The sequence below is a fragment of the Danio rerio genome, chromosome 4 (genome assembly GCF_052040795.2).
Source record: "Danio rerio strain M-AB ecotype USA chromosome 4, GRCz13ab, whole genome shotgun sequence".
NCBI lineage: Eukaryota > Metazoa > Chordata > Actinopteri > Cypriniformes > Danionidae > Danio > Danio rerio.
This window is the reverse complement of record NC_141024.2, coordinates 13,631,122-13,652,616: the sequence shown is the minus strand read 5'-3', so window position 1 is coordinate 13,652,616 and position 21,495 is coordinate 13,631,122. Positions and strand designations below refer to the sequence as shown.

General features: G+C 34.2%; 1 protein-coding gene across 53 annotated transcripts in view; it reads left to right on the top strand.

Moving 5' to 3' along the window:
- The window catches only part of grip1 (glutamate receptor interacting protein 1), a 359,454-nt gene that overhangs the window by 285,136 nt on the left and 52,823 nt on the right, over positions 1-21,495 (top strand). For all 53 annotated transcript variants that reach the window (XM_087246975.1, XM_087246973.1, XM_087246969.1 and 50 more), the window contains one exon: positions 5,376-5,525. In XM_087246975.1, coding sequence (XP_087103101.1) covers positions 5,376-5,525 — 150 coding nt within the window. The remainder of the gene's footprint in view (positions 1-5,375; positions 5,526-21,495) is intronic.

The following is a 21,495-nucleotide window of genomic DNA, read 5'->3' as shown; positions in this document are numbered from 1 at the left end:
CCTTACAGAGTCTGATTTGATTATACGGACTCATTACTATAAATTCCAGCCATCAGAGCTCTATTGATCTTTTTTTTTTTTGCTGGCGCTTTGTGCATTTCAAGGGCACTGAGAGACTGTTAGATATGACCTGGTCTCGTTCTTTCGCTTTGACAGTGATTGCAGCATTAAAGCAATTGGAAGTTGTTCATTTTTAGTGCAAGCTGGCGATGTGATTGACAAGGGCCTACCGACGATACAACCAAGTTCAGCTTAGTTTAATGCTAATGATGTCAGTGATCCCAAACTGGAATGAGGGCCTTTAAAAAGGATTCATATTTATTTTTTAAATATAATGACAGCCATATCTTTTCATGAGTAAAGCAGGTTTACAATGAGAAACATGTTTGATTACAAGGGCCCTATCAAACACCCGGTGCAATAAGGCGCAAGACGTGTTTGGCATGATTTGTTGCTATTTTCAGACCAGCGCCACATTCTTTAAATAGCAAATCTATTAGCACCTGTTTGTGGACTCATGGGTGTGCTGGTCTAAAATGCTATCTTGAAGAACTTAAAATAGACCACGCCTTTGACCAACTGAACACTGGTCTAGAGTCCAGCGCAGAGGGTGTTAGTTATGTGCCTATGCAGGTTCAAATGGTTATTGTAATGAGCAGGTTATACTTGTTTTATTAAAAACAAGTTTATATTTGTCCACCTGTCAGGTTTTGGAGGCGTATCTGTAATGATATAGGGTATAAGAATAAGATGTGTATTTGGATATAACTTATTATTGTCTATTTATTTGTTTGCTGCAGATTAGAACTGAATTTAGAAATAGTTCTGAAACAAATCTTTGTGCTTAACAAATGAAATTAAATATGTAGGCTAATGGTTGTCTTCAGTGGAATGAGTACAACACCATTTCCTTGCTCCACGAAAGTAAAAAAGTAACGTAAAGAGGCCAAATGGAGGAGGCTCATTCGTTATCCTCACACTGCATATGGTCTGTTTAACTCTGTTTTCTCGCCTTCAGTTTTTCCACTCACAAAGTCTGTCATGTAAATAGCGAATGGCTCTTAAAGAGAATGGGAGATGAGACTCTGATTGGTTAAATGCACATTATACTCAAAACACACTGATAACTCATTAAGAGAATAAGCACAACCCTGTTAGACCATGCGCCAGTGATAGATAAAGATAAGATAAAGCCCAATGTGTTTTATATAACTCACTATTTATAGAAAATGTATTACCTATTAAACAATAAAGTATAATCCGTTTGTTAGGTAAGCCAGCGCTTAAACTATGGGGAGGCTCAACTAATGGTAATGTTAAACGTTTATAAATGTGTAATATGCCTAAAAAGTGTCATAAACAAACGTTTTCTCATTTCAAATGAGTGGCGGCATAGACTTGGCCTAAACATATCCCTTAATATGAATCAACTTAACAAGTGGATATAACAGAAGAATTAAGTAAAAAGCAAATATGTTTTTTTTTATAAATATTTCTAGCTTTTTTGTCCATCAATCTCTCTTTTAGTTTAATACTAAGGCTGATTATAGGAAATAAATAACTGATTAATCTCATGCATTTCATCTAGCCTCTAGCTGAATTATATGTTTAAAAAAAGTGTACAAAGAATGAAATCCAATTTAATTGTAATTAAATCAAATCTATAATGTGAATAAGATCAAATGTAATGAAATGTTAAATTGAAATTTAACAGTTTTATATTACATCAATCCGTCCCTCCAGGGTTTCGATGAACATTTGAATGAATGTTTGTATTTTTACAGCAAAGCACAAGAATGGAAGCAAATAATGCAAAGTTTTGAGAAAAAACCTCAAACAAACAGTCATTTTAGACTTTAAATATGACAAAATGTCCTTGCTGTCCTTTGCAAATCCTTGAGTGACTTATTTATATTATACTATATAAACATCAATATTGATTATATGCATTTTCATAAACCTACTGAAAAAAACCTGCTGACTTCTGTTTGAAAACCCTTGCAGCAACCAGTTATCCAACGACCTGACAACCTGGAGCGATTGAACTGTTTTGGCCCTTATTTCACACATATGATTGAATTTTTAGGTTAGCAACATGGCTAAAACCGCTTGAGGCACCTTTTCTCACCTTTGCAGTCGTGTCTCACATTCTCCATTCAGTAGGGTCATAAAGATGCCATGGGCACTTCAATGCCTGGTGGCTTCACATAATTTACTGTCATTCCATCAATACGTTTTAGTCACAGTCTTTTTTTTTTCTTTTTCTGGATTATATATATATCGGTCCCCTTTGGTTGAGTGAGTTCAAAGGCTTTTCCCATCTTTAATAAATGTGTCCTTGATATGCGTGAAAGCGCAAAAACTCTCCCAAGAATTGTATTACTTAATTTGCCTTTCTGTTTCCCTAAGGACAAATTAGCCAGTACTGCTGGACATTAGCTCCATAATGTTTGCATTAGGAAGAGCTCATCCTTTACTATGCGCAAGTGGAGCAGAAGGCTTTAATGTGGCTCTTAAATCTGTATATGGTTTAGTGTTTTTATTTTAAATGAGAGACAAACAGAATTTCTATTAATTTGCCAAGAGCAGACAAACTGTTTCAAACAGCAAAGCAAAAATAAGACTGTAATCTGCTCTAATCCTGCCATGTTTTCAGCATCACCAGTGTCCCGGCCAAATAAAACATATTTTTATAGAGTAGTAATGCTCTGCCAGTTGGGATTTGTGTGAGTGTGCGAGCGCTAAAATAATGGCTTTGAAGCTTTCTATCTGATCACTATGAATTCGCTTCTTAGTGGTTGCTCCGTGATAAGAAGTAGCTTTTAGGCATTGGGAGTATTTTTAGACACGTGCTTTGATGAAGACTTACCACCGTTCACACTGTGTCAAACACGAGGGCACAGTCTGCAGCTCTTTGATTTGTTTTGTGCATTTCCTCGACGGGTGACAAAACCGTGGCTCTTATTTTCAGTATACCTGTTGTTTGAGTATTGCTAGAAAACGTCAAGATACAGTGGGGTTGAAAAGTTCAGTTGGGAATATGGGGTTTGAATGTTTAAAGCGTTAAAAGTATACGGAAAATGGCATTCTGCACTATTTTTATTCACTAATCAAAGTAAATTGTCGTTCGGTGTCAGATGTTCTTTCACTGAAACTCACAACATGAAATACAACTAATAACACAGCTGTCGAGTCTGTATATCTGAGGGAATTGACGTACCGGTAGTGTTTTGGATGTCGCTTGGATGTTTATTCCTAGTAGATTTTCTGTACAGTTGAAATTTTTTGCCCTTCTGTGAAATTAAATCTTTATCAGATATTATGTGCTGTTTAACAGTTTACATTTCTTTTCAAAACATTTTCAAACATAATAATTTTCTAATAATTTACTAATTTCTATTCCTTTCCATTTCTGTTGTCTTTACAAGATACTACTGTTAAGCTTAAAGTGCAATTTAAAGGCTTATAACTACACTGTAAAACCCAACAGTCAACTTTGTCACATGAAATGAGTTAATTCAACTCAGGGCGAAGCAGTAGCGCAGTAGGTAGTGCTGTCGCCTCACAGCAAGAAGGTCGCTGAGTCGGCCTCGGGTCAGTTGGCGTTTCTTTGTGGAGTATGCATTTTCTGCCTGCATTCGCATGGGTTTCCTCCGGGTGCTCCGGTTTCCCCCAAAGTCCAAAGACATGTCGTACAGGTGAATTGGGTAATCTAAATTGTCTGTAGTGTGTGTGTGTGTGTGTGTGTGTGTGTGAATGTGTGTGGATGTTTCCCAGAGATGTGTTGCGCATGGAAGGGCATCCGCTGCATAAAAACTTGCTGGATAAGTTGGAGGTTCATTCCGCTGTGGCGACCCCGGATTAATAAAGGGACTAAGCCGACAAGAAAATGAATGAATGAATGAATGAATAATTCGATTCATTTGAAAAGAGTTTTGAACTCAGTGTTGAAGGTAATAAGTTAATAAAATATCTCATTACTTCAACTTAAATGGAGTAAGTTCACATTACTCATAGATTTTAGTTTTTTAACTAACTGGTTTGTAGCAATCGGTTTCCTCAAATGATTTGAGTTGTCTTAACTTATTGGGTTTTACAGTACTCAGTTGGTTTGGGTTCTCTTCATGTATTTGGTTTTACTGTGCTCAAATGGATTTATTTACTTATATTAATTAAGTTCACAATGCTCATTAGGGTTAGTTTTTGAACTTATATGGTTTGTTGCAATCGGTTTCCTCAAATGGTTTGAGTTACTTTAACTTTTTGGGTATTACAGTGTAGGTTAATTGTTAACTAGGCAAGTTAGGTTAATTGTCAAGTCATTGGACAACAGTGGATTCATTCAATGAAAAAAAAATCTGAAAGAGGCTAATAATGTCCACCTTATTATTTTTAATATACAAACTGCTGTTATTTTAGCCAAATTAAAAGAAACAATACTTTGTCCAGAAGAAAAAAATATTATAGGAAAAAGCATGAACATTTCCTTGCTCTGTTAATCATGACTTAAAATGTTGACAAAGAAATTTACAGAGGGGCTTATACTTTAGCCTTAAATTTTGAAAGATTTATACTGAAAATGTAATAAAAAATGTTTCGGAAACAATTTAAACTAATTGATTTATTTGTTTATGATGTATATTTGAATTAATTTATTTTAAATAAATAATTTAAAATATTTTTAAAATAATCTTTATTTAAAAATATTATTTATCTGATAATATTTTTATTTCTGGAGAAAGTCTTAATTGTTTTATTTTAGCTAGAATAAAAGCTGTTTTTAATTTTTTAAAATTCATTTTAAGGATAAAATGTTTAGCCCCTTTAATCAAAATCTTTTACAATAGTCTACAGAACAAACCATCATTATACAATAACTTGCCTAATTACCCTAACCTGCCTAGTTAACCTAATTAACCTAGTTCGGCCTTTAAATGTCACTCTAAGGTATATAAAAGTGTCTTGAAAAATATCTAGTCAAACTTTATTTACAGTCATCATGGCAAAGATAAAATAAATCGGTTATCAGAAATGAGTTATTAAAACTATTATGTTTAGAAATGTGTTGAAAAAAATCTCTCTGTTAAACAGAAATTGGGGAAAAAAATTAACAGGGCTGCTTATAATTCAGGGGGCTAATAATTCTGACTTAAACTGTATATACAACCAAAGCTTTCAGATTTGTCCATATTATAGTCAAATGACTCCATTAAGTAGAGTATAAATTGCAGTCTGGATGCCAGGCATAACCACACCAAAGTTTGTACATTTTAAAACAAAAATATAGCCACATAGACTTTTTTTCTTGAAATAAACCATTGAAAGATGATAATGAGAGTTTTTGCTAAAACGTTTTTCTCTTTCCCCCCACACAGCTCTGGGTTCATCGTTCTCTCCCACTTCCATGAGTGCCTACAGTCTGAGCTCACTCAACATGAACACGCTGCCACGCACCATGTATCCCACAAGTCCCCGCGGCACCATGATGAGACGCAAACTGAAGAAGAAAGACTACAAGAGCTCAAGTACGTTTGATGCAGTCGAGCTGAATCTAAGAGATCAATCCTGAATCATTTTTTATTGATCAAGAAACAAAGCATTTCAAACCCATTTCAAAAAGAAAAGCTTCATTTTTAGCAACTCACCAAAAAATGACTCACCCTCACATCATTTCAAACCCCTGTGGCTTATTTTCTTTGATTGAACACAAAAGAAGGCTTTAAGGCTACAAACTGCATGCAAAACCCACAAAAAAAGTGGTCTATACAACTAATTGCTCCAATTGAATCAGCTCGAGAGTTGAATTGATATGGGAATGAATCATTTGGTTTTGTGAACTGGTTCAGCAGTTTGACTCCAAACAACTTTTCTTTCCAGTGAATAGATACTTGAATTTAATTCATTTCCACTTTGTCCATTGCATGGAGTACTTCTAGGATGCTTTTATGGTGCCTTTGCACCCTTTTTGAAGCTTGAAAGCCATTATTTTCAAACAGTTTGAGTGCAAACGGATGGAATAGGGTCTTTTGGTCACAGTTTTTTTTTAAGTACTACTTTAACCATCATGTGCTTTCTAAAAATTGTCATGAAGTGCACAGCCTTCTTTTTTCTGTCTGTACAGTACAATAAATACAAATATGCAGAAAGGATAAAAGCCTACATATTGTACTGTAGAACAGCAGATTGTGGTCTCTGTATAGCAAGACAATTTAACATTTAATCTAAAAACTGTACTAGTATCTGTATTCATGCTACTAGTACATATTTTTAACCACTAGTATCTTCCCCATTCAACGGTACTTTATTTATTCATCAGTTAGTAGTTCTTATTTTTTAGGAACTAGAACCTTTTTAATCTTTTAATACACATTCAATAGATACTAGTTCTGATGTATTAGATGTTAGTACTTCATTAAATAGTTACTATCCAAGCACTAGTACCGTATGACAGTATACTTTCATTTATTTAATTAAATGTTAAAACATCTTGCCAAAGTCTTGGCCCAGATTCACTTTGATTCATTCTTTAAACCTTTCATTTGGATCAGAATGGCTGAAGTAAACAGAAAACGGCTTGGTTATTGATTTCCTGTAAAACTTCTCTAATGTATCTGCACCTCCATGCAGGCTCTGGCCAGGACTCGTCTTGACTTTAATATCAGGTTTTGAATTTTTATAGCTGCCTGCTCCATTCCTTGTGCAAAGCACAAGTCAGGAGGTTGAAAGTACCGCCCACAGTGATTCAGAAACCAACCTTCATAAATGCCACATTATGCAAAACGCATGCAAGTACGCAAAGTGAAGCTTGGTCAAGGCGCTCAAAGAAATAAAAATCCACCATAAATGCAACAAGGTTGTTCAGTATTAAAGAAGGGGCACGCGTCTGTTATTCTTTCACTCTCTGCTATGATAGTCTGTCTTTATCTGGATATTCAGACCTCTTGCACATGGTTTCCGTCTCTCCCCTCACCACTGGGCTTGAATCTGAATAAGATCAGCGAGTTTGATAGCACTTACCTGAACTGAACACATTCAGTGTTCTTTTGCCATATCTTACGTCGCTAAGCGAAAGAGGGAAATTACACTTCTGGCTAGCCAGTAATTAGATCCTGAAAGATATTTCATATCCTTCAAGTGAGCCGCGTAGCTGTCGCCGCCTCTGCCGCAGATAATTACCTGAGCATGCTTTCAGACTATGAGGGGGTGTTTATCTGCAGCCTTTGTCAACAGGACCAATAAACAAACCCTGGCACTGGAAAATGGTTAATCAGCGGCCCACATCGCTGACCGTGCTCACAGTTCAACTTCCAGCAAACGGCTTGTTTGCGACTTTCTGTTCTCCGTTGTTTTTGTATCCATTGTTGTTGTTGTTGTTGATTATTGAGGATCTCAGAGGAAGTGGAGTTTGGACAGCTGAGAAAGAGAAACTGACTAAGAAAGTGATGATTAAGATGCAGGATGGGGTCATGTTGAATGAGGCCAACCAAAACTGTCTGCATGAAATCAAAAGTTACAATGTTTTTTTTTTATCAGCGCACATTGTACTAGTTAATCGACTGAAAAAAATTTTATTTAATTTTTAAAGATTACTAATTTATTTAGTAATCTTCAATTAAAGTCTGACCATTAGATTCCATGTGTGGATTGACAGTCCTTCTCTGTTGATGTCAGTTTGACGTCTTCAGCCACAATACTCTTAACCACACCTCTATTACTTTTAATTATTTATGATGTGCAAAATAAAAGCCCATACTTTATATTGTGTTTCAGTTGGAAGTACATTAACATACTGAAATAAAAGTTCCAAAGTTGGACTTAAAATTACTGTACAATAATTAATATCGATATTGATGGATTCAACTGTAAACTTAACTAATAAATATATAAAACGTGACAAGTAACTAAAATAAGTTAAAGCACTAATTATTAAAGGATTTTAAATGCATGATGTGGGGGCAAAGAACCACCCGACGTAAAGTTGAAATGGGTGTGATTACTATGCTTATTCCATGGTCATTTACCAATTAATACACAATAAAAGTAGTATTTGACTTGATTTTAATCAGTTATGTCAAATTAGAACATGCATTGATTCAGTCATAGGCAGACAGAGATGGAGCATTTGAAAGAGAGATCTTGTGTGCATGTAAATGGCATGAGCATATCTAATAGCTCATAATATATTGTGTTGGTTACTACTCTATACAAATGTTTTTTAAGCATATTGGTGAGTTGGTTGATCTCCATTGGCTCTTGGTGAAGCGCAGGTCAGTGTACTCGATTGGCTACTACAAATGCTCAAGGGCTATGTAATTCAAAGTGTGATTAAAACTGATTGGAACTACCTGTGCGTTAAACGACTTTATTGTATGCCAGCCAATCAGAATCAAGAATTTCAACAGTCCATTGAAAACGTAAATAAATCAATAATAAATAAACTGATTGGAGTTATTTCATAGCCTAAAATTGTACAAATCGAATCAAAACAAAGTAGAAGGATTGGGCATGTTAGAAACTAGGGTAACACTTTAAAATAAGGTTCATTAGTTAATGCATTTACTAACATGAACTAATCATGAACAATGATGTACAGCATTTATTAATCATAATTGAACATTTACTAATGCATTATTAACATCCAAGTCCATGCTTGTTAACATTAGTTAATGCAACGAGTTAACATGAACTAACAAATTTTCATTAACCAACGTTAACTAACATGAACAAATACAGTAGTAAATGTATTGTTCATTGTTTGTTCATGTTGGTAAATGCATTAATTAACATTAACTAATGAACCTTATTGTAAAGTGTGACAGAAACTAGTTATATACATTGGAAATGTTGAGAACAAACACTGAGAAATGTCTTGAAATAAATCATCTGGACAGTTTCAATAGCTGTGATAATCATAGTTTAAGCATCATAGCCACATTACCACCATGGGTGTGCAATTTGTATTATTCTATTAAGGTTGGATAACATTTCTTCAAATAAACAGTTATTTAGAGCAATTTTGGTCAGCATGATAAATCTTTTAATTTGTGGTCGAGTTATTCCACCAAATATTGATTTCTTATCTCCTCTGAAGTTAAAACATTGGCACCATGGTGTCAGAAATTGCATGTAAACATGGCAATTATTTTACCTTTAAAAAAAAGTCTCCTAATGACAAATTATTTTATTTTAAATTAGTATTTGCAAGTTAAATACAAAAATAGCATAGTAAATATTATGATAGTAATATTATTATTAATACTCAGGATCTGGAATCAAGTCTTTTGACACCAATACATTTGACAGCCCCACTGGCACAAAGTCCCCCTACAAATAGCTTGCTTAGTTGTCTTGTTAAACTGGGATGTGAGACGAATGTGAGCTTAAAAAGCCAAAAATACTTTGCCTAATTAAACTGTCCGGTTTTTAGTCAGACTTTGAAGTGTTTAACTTACTACGACTTGGCTGCACTTATTCTGAACATCACATTTAATAGCTGCTCCTCCTGCAATGCCCACCGCTCGTGTTTGGCAAATGTACCTGCCGCGCAAAAATAGAGCATCTTGTCTATTACACTAATTTATTTCCAGTTTTACTGCCATGAGCATGTGCGTGGCCCTTCATACACGCCGTTTGTTTAGAAAAATGATTTCATAATGGGTCTGTAATAGTTGTATTGAGCCTTTTCTCAGCCCTGATTTCACTCTAACTCATGAAAACATGATTAATCAGAGGAGCGCACGAGAGGGTGATATATCAAAATGAACAATATTCATAGATAAAAAGGCAAATGCTGCAGACCGGCTGTTTTGTCCTATAAATGCAGTTACTATGCGGCGTTAAAAAAGATTTGCTGGTCTTGGTCTTTTTAGAAGAGCATTTTATTTTTGCTGGTCATGTTAGGAAAACCAGCTGTCCAGCCAAATAAACAACAGCTTGGAAAGACTAGGAGGTCATCTTTAAACTAAGACTAATAAACCAGGTTTAAGTTAACTGAAAACAAACATCTGTTAATTAACAGCATTAACAGCTTTATTAATGTTTTGAATTGCACTATAGCACATTGGCATCTGCTCTTACAGCTTTCGATGATGAAAATTTAACTGTGAAGTTCATATACAACGGGATAAATAAGTATTGAACAAGGCATGTTTTTTTTCCAGGGAAATTTATGAAAAACAAAAGAAGTTGTTGACATGGAATTTAACCCGATTTTGGTAAAAACCCAAACAATACAAAAATAAAAATAAAACAAAACCAAAAATCTAAAAAATACTTGTGTAATGATGAAATGACACAATGAAAAAGTACTGAACTACTGAAAGTATTTAATACTTTTATATAAAATATATATTTTTTTTAGTGATGGCAGCTTAAAGATGCTGTATTTTCTATTGGATTCAGTTGGTTGATTGGCTGGGCATTCTACAGCTTGATTTCCTTTCTCTGAAAGCATTTGAAAGTTTTCTTATCTGTGTTTTGGATCATTGTCTTGCTGAAATATTCACTCTGGTTTCCTCTTCATCATCCTGGTAATGTAGATGTTGCACTGAAGCAGCTAATATTAATTTACAATGACGAAGGGCACAAGGTTGCTCAATAACTACTGAGAGATTTCAGCTGCTGCCTGGGCTTTCACTGCCTTTGTACACCTCCCTTTCTTCATGTGTTAAATACTTTTCAACGCCACTTTTAGAAATGTTTTCTGAGAAAAAGGGTTCAATACATGTTTTCCCTATCGTACTTGTATATAAAACCTATAACACCTATAAAATGGCAAAGTTGCATGCAGCTCATTAATGCTTGCAACTGAGATATTGTTTCAAATTGCTAAAAATGTCAATAAAAGTGACAAAAGGTTTCAGAACAAGAAGTTGTTCTTCAAAGTTTCAGAAGAAGATCACAGTTCTAAATTGCATTTTAAAAGTATATATAAACAATCAATCACATTCTTTGAGCACCTGTGAAAATGGAAATATTTTACTGGGTTTTATCTAAGATTTTAGCCTAAATCATACAATCGCTTCAGCCAGATGTTTACATTTCACTTTAAATGAATTAAGAAGAGTACTGGTGGTTTATTACCAGGTTTTTGTACTTTAATTTACAAAAGAAACACAGACTATATCACTTCAAACTAATAAAAATGCCAACAAGAGTCACTTTTCAACATTAAAAGCTTTTGGAGGTAAGATCCAGGCCCCATGATGCAACTGAAATGCATAAAAAAGGGAAACATACATGAATCGAACATTAAATTACGGAAAACAGATTTGAATGATTATTCCCAAATTTGTTTGAGATATTCATATCAATTATATTTGGGCTTTTTTAAACAATCACTTAATAAGTAATCATTTTGATTATTCAGTCTGTTCAGTCTTTGCTAAAAACTAAACAATAATAAATCCAAAAGTAAAAGAATGGCTAAAATAGCACTGCTCAACTAAAAGCATTTTCGAAACCTTTTGATCCCAGACCGTTTTTCTGAAATGCCTGAAATGAAATCAAATATGACTTGATAATTTCCGAAGAAGTGCTAATGAATATTAGCAGCTTATCAGCGATCACCTTGTTTGAACCCACCGCTGTGAAGCTCAAATGGCAGCAAATTGTTCATTGCTTCACTGGCCCAAATTGAAAGCTTAATTAAAGCTTGATGAAGTTCATTGACGCTCCAAATGAGCCCTATTTGCACAGCACCTTGATTTCACTGTCCATAGAGGCCGCGCCAGCCGAATCGCAGCGGCCCATTGCCCAAAATACAGCACCAAGCCAAAAGAGTTAGGACGAGTCCATTGCAGGAAGTCCTGCAGATTCAGCACTTCCAGCCTTTGCATGAGTGACGTCTCCGAGCATACAAAGTGGCATTGGTTTGTTAAAAGTCCCTCCTGAGGCTTTGCTGTCAGCTCACAGGGACAGAATAGAGAGAGATTCATGCTGCAAAGTCACCTATCAGACAGCAATGACACGTCTGGATGTGATGCCAAGCATCTCCTCACACTGAGCCAGAACACAGAAGGTCACATTACTGCTGCTGCTTTCCTGGGCGCTTTGATACTAGTGCAGTTTTGTGTCCTGATACTTTCAGGGGCAAATCCTCCATGTATTTTGTTGTTAGAGTTACTGCATAAAAGTTTTAAACTCTTGAAACTCAAAAGAACAATTACAAACTTCTTACTAATACAATTATACATCACACAACAGCTAAATTTGGTAGCTGTCAAATGATTTATTTATTTATTGAAATGCATATATTTAATTTACTAACATCAATGTACAATTATTAAATTAGATATTTTTATTATTGTTTGCCAGATTACTTCTTATGCTGATTATTGTAGTAATGCTAGAAACATTAAAAGTATATTTACTTTTTCGTGTAAAATAAATACATATAACGTTTGCAAATTGAAAATATTAATATTTGATTGTAAATTGTCTAATAATTTTGATTCCTATAACAGTTTAGTGTTTTAAACTATTTTACCTTCTCATTGGAGAATAAATATATCTAATATGTTATTATTGATAATTAATTTTATTATGCGCTCAAAAAAAAAAATCTGTTAATTGACAAGCCCTGTATTTTGTGATTCACATGGTGTTTTCTGTTTATTTACGCTTGCAAATTGCATTATGGGAGTTTTATCTCTGCTCTGTCGACTTTTGATGTTGAATTTTCCACAATGCAGATTTAAGTGTTTTTTATTGGGATTTTAGTAGTTTGAGATCAGATATTGTTAAAGAAATAATATAAAAAATAAATAAGTGTGTAAAATATTACCAGGTTTTTTCAGACTAAATATTACTTCAATCTTATAAAAAAATGTCAACAAGAGTCCCTTTTCAACATTAAAAGCTTTTGGAGGTAAGATCCAGGGCCCATAATGCAATTCAAAAGCATAAACAAGTGAAAAAAAACATGAATCGAACATAAAAAAATAAAATAAAAAAAAAACAGTTTGATTTTAATGACTATTATCAAAGTTGTTTCATATATTCATATAAATTATGTTTGGAATTTTAAAAAAGAAAAAAAAAATGACGTTTTAAATCACCCTGCTGAACACCCCCTGCCCAAAATCCCGAGATTTTGTTTTTCAGTTTTTCTTAAAATGAAGTGATGTAGGCATTGTGGCACTTTGAATGCATGTAATACCTCCTTCATTCGTACTAGGCGCTCTTAAGCAGAAATTCCATATACGTCTCACAAAAGTAGTAGATAATTCCAGGCAATCCCTAATATGGATTAAGGCATCCAGCTGTAGCTGAATAAATGAAAATAAGATCTGAATAAAAATAAAAAGGCTTTAACTGACCATTTAGATGATGGCGACAGTAAATGGTCTATATGTGTTTTTCCAGCCATCTTAGATATTTTCATAAGAATAAAGCTGAACCTGATGCTAACTGACATAGCATGTTACAGTAGAATATAGCTATAAAACAATAAGCTAGATGCATGAAATCACTGTGATTTAACTATTATAGAAACAGTTGTGACTGATTATATCATATCTACTGTAGATAAATACTGTATGTCTAGATATCTATATCATATCTAGAAAGCTACAATTTAATTTTTTCTGAATCATTTGCATGTATTTACATTGATATGATGCACATTTTATCGATTAAAGTTATTTCATTCACCAAAGCATCTCACATTTTATACTGTGATAATATACAATTATTAAGAGTTGGAACTATTCCGTTTTGCAACACTTGACATGTGACAACAATCCCACCTGACACAAAAGCTTCATCAAGTGGAATGCAAATGATGTATGTGGTAATTTTAAGTACTTAGATAACAAAATAAATGTTATACAACCTATTTTTTCCAACATATTCCATTCAGGCTTTAGACAATACATCAAGAGCTTAAGCACCCAGATGCCCCCTGCAAGGCCCATCTTGTTCAGTCTGTTGTACACTATAGTATATAGTATTGCCCAAACTTATAGCTTTTAAACCCATGAATACAAATGTACAATTATTAGTTCAGCAGCCTGATATTTACAGTCGACACTCTTTGAAGGTTAAGCGCTGGATTTCTGTGAAGAAAGTGCTGTGTATTTGTGAAAAGCGTCTCCTGCAGGATCAAACACAGACTCAATGAGGCAGTGAATGCGAGGTGAAACTATCAGTCTTGTCCACAAGCAGACACATTTAGTCTGTTGTGTCCTGTTCTCCTGCTGAGGATCCTCTTAAAAAGCTTTTTGAAATCTTGTTTACCCCTGTCAGAGACGGTGTCATGCTAATTTTCACATTCCCCTCTGTGTTTCTGTGGTCCGGAACGAGCCGTTCTGCGTTTAATGTACTGTGACTCAACTAGCAGCGCATCTTCTCACCGGGAGAGTATTAGCATAATTTAATTGTTGGCTAATGCCTACAGTCCTCTTTATGATTTCCATGCGGTTGTCAGTTGAGGTGCTAAAATGTTCTGCTGGAGAAAGATATAATTACATTAAAGGACAGCAGTGGGGACAGCAAGGTCTCTGCTATCTTCTGAAAGGCACATAAGCTATTTTGAGAGGTTTCTTGCTGGATTTTAAAGACATAGTTTATTTAAAAATGTAAATTGGTTGTTTACCATAAAGTAGTTCATTTCATTCGATTCAAGGTTCCAACACAACAGTTTGACCTCCAAATGTAAAGTGCACCAGAATACGTCACGCTTGCATGATTCTTATCATGTATAAAGGGGTTTAAAAAATACCTGAATTAATTTTTTTGGAATGTTGTTTTTAATTAAATAATATAAGTTTTTAATATTTCAGGTTTATCTCTGAGTAGGTGTATGGGCCTACGCACTAAGGATGTCTCAAACACAATTTAAGAAAAACATGGAATTGCAAGGATTTATAATTAAAAAACAAACAAAAAAAAAAAGCCTTATTTTCAGATCTTTTTTCTAAATGTATTTACTCTTACTAAGGTATATAAACAGTACATTATTCTTTTATTTTAGTTATTAAAATTTATTTGTTTAATAATATATGTATGTTTAATTATATTTATAGAATTAAATACTCTGTTAAAGTCAGAATTATTAGCCCCCCTTTCTTTTTCTTTTTTTCTTTCTTTATTAAATATTTCCCAAATTATGTTTAACAGCGTAAGGACATTTTCACAGTGTCTCACATGTCTGATAATATTTTTTCTTCTGGAGAAAGTCTTATTTGTTTTATTTCAGCTAGAAAAAAAGCAGTTTTTAATTTTATAAAGACCATTTTAAGGTCAAAATGATTAGCCCCTTTTAGCTATATTTTTTCGATAGTCTACAGAATAAACCATTGTTATACAATAATTTGCCTAATTATCCTAACCTGCCTAATTAACCTAGTTAAGCCTTTAAATGTCACTTTAAGCTGTATAGAAGTGTCTTGAAAAATATCTAGTAAAATATTATTTACTGTCATCATGGCAAAGATAAAATAAATCAGTTATTAGAAATGAATTATTAAAATTATGCTTAGAAAGTTATAATATTAATAGTAAAATATGCATATATAAGTTTAAACAATAAACATAAACACATACTCTAGGACGTTTTAGTTCTTATGTTTATAATATAATATAATATAATATAATATAATATAATATAATATAATATAATATAATATAATATAATATAATATAATATAATATAATATAATATAATATAATGTAATATAATGTTGATTTGGTGTTCTTAGTAACATTTATTTTAAATGAATGAATGTATTTCATTGTCACTTTTAGTCAATTTAATTTATTCTAGTTTGTATTCATGCACACACACATTCTATGAGGGAGAGACAGTAAGCACATTGTCCTGTTATTTGAAACAATGCTGCAAGTCAAAATCCATAAGATCAAAGGTGCACTTTCCAATTTTGTTAGAACTGCCAAAATCTGTTCTCTGCTGAAGAGAGATGTTTGAAAAGTCTTCTGACTCATTGTGAGGATTTGGAGTTCCAGCTGACTCACTGGTCTGTGGGAAGCTGCAGAAATGAAGATGAGGAGGAGGAAGTGAATGAACTAGAGAGAGAGAGAGAGAGAGAGAGAGTCAGTCAGGCTGGTGATTCTCAGAGATGAGCAGACGATGACCCTCAGGTTCTTCCCTGTCTGTCAGAGCCTTTGAAGTCCAACACATACCAGAGACTCCACTTAACCCCAGCGCAACACTGCGAATCACACAACACCCAGCCGGGTCAATGAGCAGTCTGCAGTCATTTGCCAAAAGAACAGTCAGGTCCATTTCAATGCTGCAGACATGGGGAGTCGTAAACCAGTGTTGAACCAAGTGCACTGCAGACTATATACAGTATAATAATATGAAATAACAAGTCATTTTAATATTGCAGTTAGGGCTGTGAGATTAATCTAAAAAAAAAATCATGATCTTGATTTGATCCTACACATGATCTTAATTCAGCTTCTACGATTCAGTCAATTATATTGACTGTCAGTCAAATATAATAATTCAACTTAAGAATTATGAATAGTAGTATTCTGATGTCATCACTTTATTGTGAATTAACAAACAGGACATTTTTAAAGTTTGTTCAAGCCCACCATTCCAAGTCTATATAAAATTTAGCATTTTACCTACAGTAGACCTACACATAGGCCCAATATTATTATTGTTGTTTTATCATATGTTTGAGAACTGACAATAATATTAGCCTACTCATATTAACCTTTATATTACGTCTACAGAATAGTGAGAAAACCCTGATCTTGATTTTAAGCAAAATAAATCATTCTCATTTTAGCTTGAATCGTGCCGCACTAATTGCAGTTCATTCATAAGTGGCGCTTTCGCTATTCAAAACTAGTACTCAAAAATCACTTATAAAAGTTGAAATATAAAAACTAAATAAAAATATTTAATTATGCGCTTGCTTGTGGCTGAAATAAAACGTGTAAAGTTTGTTAGCTGATGATAAATTTCCGAGTGAAATGGAATACTGAGTAGGGATGGGGTTTCTGCATTCCTCCCTTCATTTTTCACTCATAGCAAACTAATAGTTGAAGAGACGTGGCTTATCATATTTCACTCCGTCAAACTGACATCATCAAAAAAAGGACCCCTGTTCCAGAGTAGAAGCAAATTATTTGATTTTTGATTAAAGTTTACCAAAACAAACAGCAGATTATCTTAAATAGATTGTTTGTTTACTTTAAAACTAACAATGTGCGCTAGCAAACACTGTAAAGTTGAATGCCATGCATAATTTAAGTTCATGTCTTAAAACCAAAAGCTAAATTACAAAAAGTATGCTAGAAAAAAAAAACAGTTATGTTGCTAAACTACTGAATATATCTAAATGAAAGGTCATGCAAAACTCCAATAGCAGTATATCAATAGTACTAGAGTAAGAGAGATAGTATTGCAGTATATTAGTGCATCCTTTATTTTTTTAATAATATATTATGTTTAAATGCATATTAGTTTTTTTGCAGTACAATAAAACTCACATTACAAATGAGTAGTTATTTGAATTATTATTAAAGTAATTGACTAATTACTGTCCACTTAACTCAATCCCCTCTCCATTCAGCACTGCGAAACAGGTCAATTCTCAGTCTGTGGCCCCAGAGCCATTTGCCAAAAGACCAGTCAGTGTTGTTTCCAATACTTCAGAAAGAAAGAGTCCCAAACTGATGTTGATCGATGTGCACCGTGGCCCTGTCCCTGAAAGCGTTTCGGCATCCAAGAGGCGTCCCATTCTCATCAGCGTCACCCTAACCTCCCTCTTTCATCCCTCACTCCCAATAAAAGAGGAAAGGTCACCGCATTTAAAACAATAAAGGTGTCTGGAGCGGTAAATCTCAGCCCTGAGCAGGCTCATCAATCTCCCATAGACTCTCTCTCAAGTCACACTAGAGTATAACAGGCTCTTTAAGGATGCGTCGATAACCTGGAGGCAGATTCCGGTATGTGTCCGTGGGGGGAAAGAGACCTCCTGTTTACCGTCTGTGTTCTCTGGAGCTTGGGATGAGGGTTCAGGCTTGGGCAGTCAAGGGTTTGACAGGCACTCGAGTGTCAAAGCGGATTTTTGCTTGCCTTTTTGAGAGCACACAGTGTGGACAAACATCTCTCAAAGTTGCTATCGTCGATAAACATGGGCAAAATTGGCTCTTTGTGCAGCCCAGTTAGGAATCTGTGGCTGTGCAGTTGAGATGTATCCCATGAGACTTTATTGATATAGACAATTGTAAATGGGGCGCAGCGCTGTGAATAAATCACATTGGTTATGCTTATGTGCTTGCCTGCTTTTCAGTAAGATATTTAAACGCTCTCAATCAGTGAGGTGAAAACAATGCTTTATCTGTTTTCAAGGACTCGTTTGTTATGTAGGCAGAGAGAAGCAAAGCTGTTTATCTGCCAATACATATATACAAACATATAGGCTGTTTTTCTACCTTTTTAAATCGAGCATTGAAAACACAATCCAATGAATATTCATCCTTCACACTGCACATTGCTTTTTTTATCTTAATTTTTCATTAGTTTAATGCATGCATATATAAATAAGATGAGAATAAACAGGGAAAATGCTAAAAAAGAAAGAAAATAACAAATTAAAGCAACTATTTTACAGAATACATTAATATATGTTTGTATTTCCATAATCATTTCAAAGTTAAATATTAAATATTCCATATAGATTGCTATAGAAATACAAATCTGCCTCCAAAACAACTACAACTCCTGTCATGCACCACACACCCACACCTGTTCCTGTTTCAGTTTGATTACACACACACAAAAGCTAGAGCCTTTATTCCCCAAGCATTCACCATGGTTGAATGAATGGATACTAGAAACTCATAAACCGCTAAAAATTTCAGAGGGAATGTGGAAACGACATTAAAAAATCTATTTTTTTATTAATATTTATGAATAGAAATGTTTTTTTTTTTTTTTTAATATAGACTTTTTTTCTGATTTAAAAAAATTATGAAAAAAAATGGTATTTCTCATCTCATGTGCACGGACCTGTTTGGACAACACTGAAATACATCACATCCGGTCGGCCGGTCGCATACGGTCTAGTCGCAGGAGTTAAAATATTTCAATGTATCCGCAGCGCAATTCAGATTAGAATTTTCCGCATACAGAGATGATCATAACTCCACGTCTACTCTCCTTTGGAAATTAATGTCTTCCGGTTTGTCGCTTGTCATTTGTGGTGTGCAGTGGAAAGAAGGCTTTGTTATACTGTTAGTGAACATTGCGACGCAGTGTTTTCACCGCCTGTCCTGACCATTCGCCTGTTTACTGACCATTCTATGGATTCTCTGTATGCACTTGTTTTCTCCTATGATGGATCTTTGCCTGCCTGACTATTCTTTTTTATAAACACTTGGATCCTCTACTCCGTTGTCCAGCATCCATCACAAGACAGATAACTTGCCAATGCTGTTTAATGGTGGCAATGTTGTTATTATTAACTTAAACTAAAACCAGCATTTTGTTGTCGTTTGAAATAAAGATTATAAAGCAATTCATTAAAAATGTTACCTTCAGCAACTGGCTGAAATGTTGCCATACTAAAATGACTACAATTAAAAAAGTTAAACTAAAAATAAATAAATAAAATAAAAGTGACAATTAAAAACATTCACAGATTTTAAACTTCATTATTACAACTAAATATTTAGGAAAACAGAAAATCCAAAACTTACTTAAATAGTAAATAAATAGTACATTAATTAAAAATTGACTTGCATATAAATAACATAATACTAAAACACCCTCAATGTTTATTATTTTACAGTTTTTTGCATTGCTTTCACACAGTTTTGGCATATTAGCAAGCGTATGTTTAAGTACTGTATAATATAGTCATTTAAGACCTAGAACGGCGAGATAAGAAAGTTCTAACAACCTCATATTTCCTGCTATCAAGAGAGAGAGAGTTTCCCGAATCCCTGTGGTCTGATGTGCGATATACACTAGCTCTATATCAAAGTGCCTTTTCTTATTTCTAAGAGCACCTGGCCCAAAGATACTAGCGCACATATTGAATTCTTATCTGCAGCGAGGGCACAAATCCAGCTCAGTCACTGCAAAGAACTCGCAAGCCTGACGACCTTTTACAAAAGCTCTGAGATGAACATCCATTGGAAACTCTTAAAGGGGATAGTTCACCCCAAAATGAAGATTCACTTTTAATTTACTCCCCTTCAAAATATTTATGGAAGTAGGCCATTATAGGAGAGCTAAAATTGTGGTTTAATTAAATACAAGTCATTGGCTACCAACCCTTTTAAAGTAAAAAAAAAAAAAAAAAAGTCAGCAGCTACAGGTATTAATTTAGCTTTGTCTGTTTTTTTTGGTTTTCTTTTACTCAAAGTCCTAGTAGTCATTTTTTTATATTTTATTTTATGAATCAATGTTCTACTAATGTGGGTTTTTGAGTAATCTACCCCTTTTAAAGTATTGTTAACCAACATTTGCTTGATTTACCATGTTTCTTTTTTGTACAGTGTAAAAAGTGATTGGTTACTTTACTTAAAAAAGTGAGTAAATTTGTTGCCTTAAAAGCAACACACTGACTTTAAAAAGTCTGTTGTAATTTAAGTTGACTAAAGTTATTTTTATAATTATGCAGATAATTTTTAAAGTTTCAAGACACCCTCGAGTACTTTTTAACATTTTATCAGATTTGTGTGTGTTGAGCATCAGTTAGGAAAACATTAGCCACTGTCAGCATTAATTGTGGGGAAAACGTGATATTTTTGAGCTTTTGTCAGCTAATTTCATCTTCCGGGTTTAAAATCATTTTTGGGGTGTGGTCAAAACCAGTGACGTAGTGCAAATCTGCAAGTGGAGTGATGACACGTTGGTTTCTCATTATTATTCACAGCAGAATTATCTTATCCTATGGAAAGACCCTGCTTCTTAATTATTCATAAGAGCACATGCTTTCTGAAGGAAAAGGCAGACCTGCCAAGCTGTGAGACCTAATGACTGGGTGAGACTGTGTCCGGTCAGTATTAGCCGTTCATAATGGGTCGCAACGTTATGAGTTTGTTTCCATGATCTACCGGGTTTTTTGCATGATTTTTCCCGCGATGCTGTCAGGGCCAATACAGCCAAGCTGTTTGTGTGCAGCAAGCATTTTTGTCAGGAAGCTATACGAGAATTGGAGAATGGCGGACTTTGTATTTTATTAGTTGAGTTTGTTACCATTCAGACACATCGCCTATATCCGTGCTGCTGTGTTCGCCTATTTTTAAAATCGTCCAGATTACCGACAGGATTAATGGTTGAAAGAGACAGGGCAAGAGACCTGCTGCACTGCTATCCACTGTGTCTGCATTCAGACCAGGGGATTAAGGAGGAAAGAAGTCCTCGTCATTTATAGCGTTTATTTAAACATGATTATCTTTTTAATGATATAACAAATTGTGGTTATGTCTATTTACAATAATGAATAACAAATCTAGCAGGGCATTCAATTACTGTTTATTTCGTTGTAAACTATTAACTTT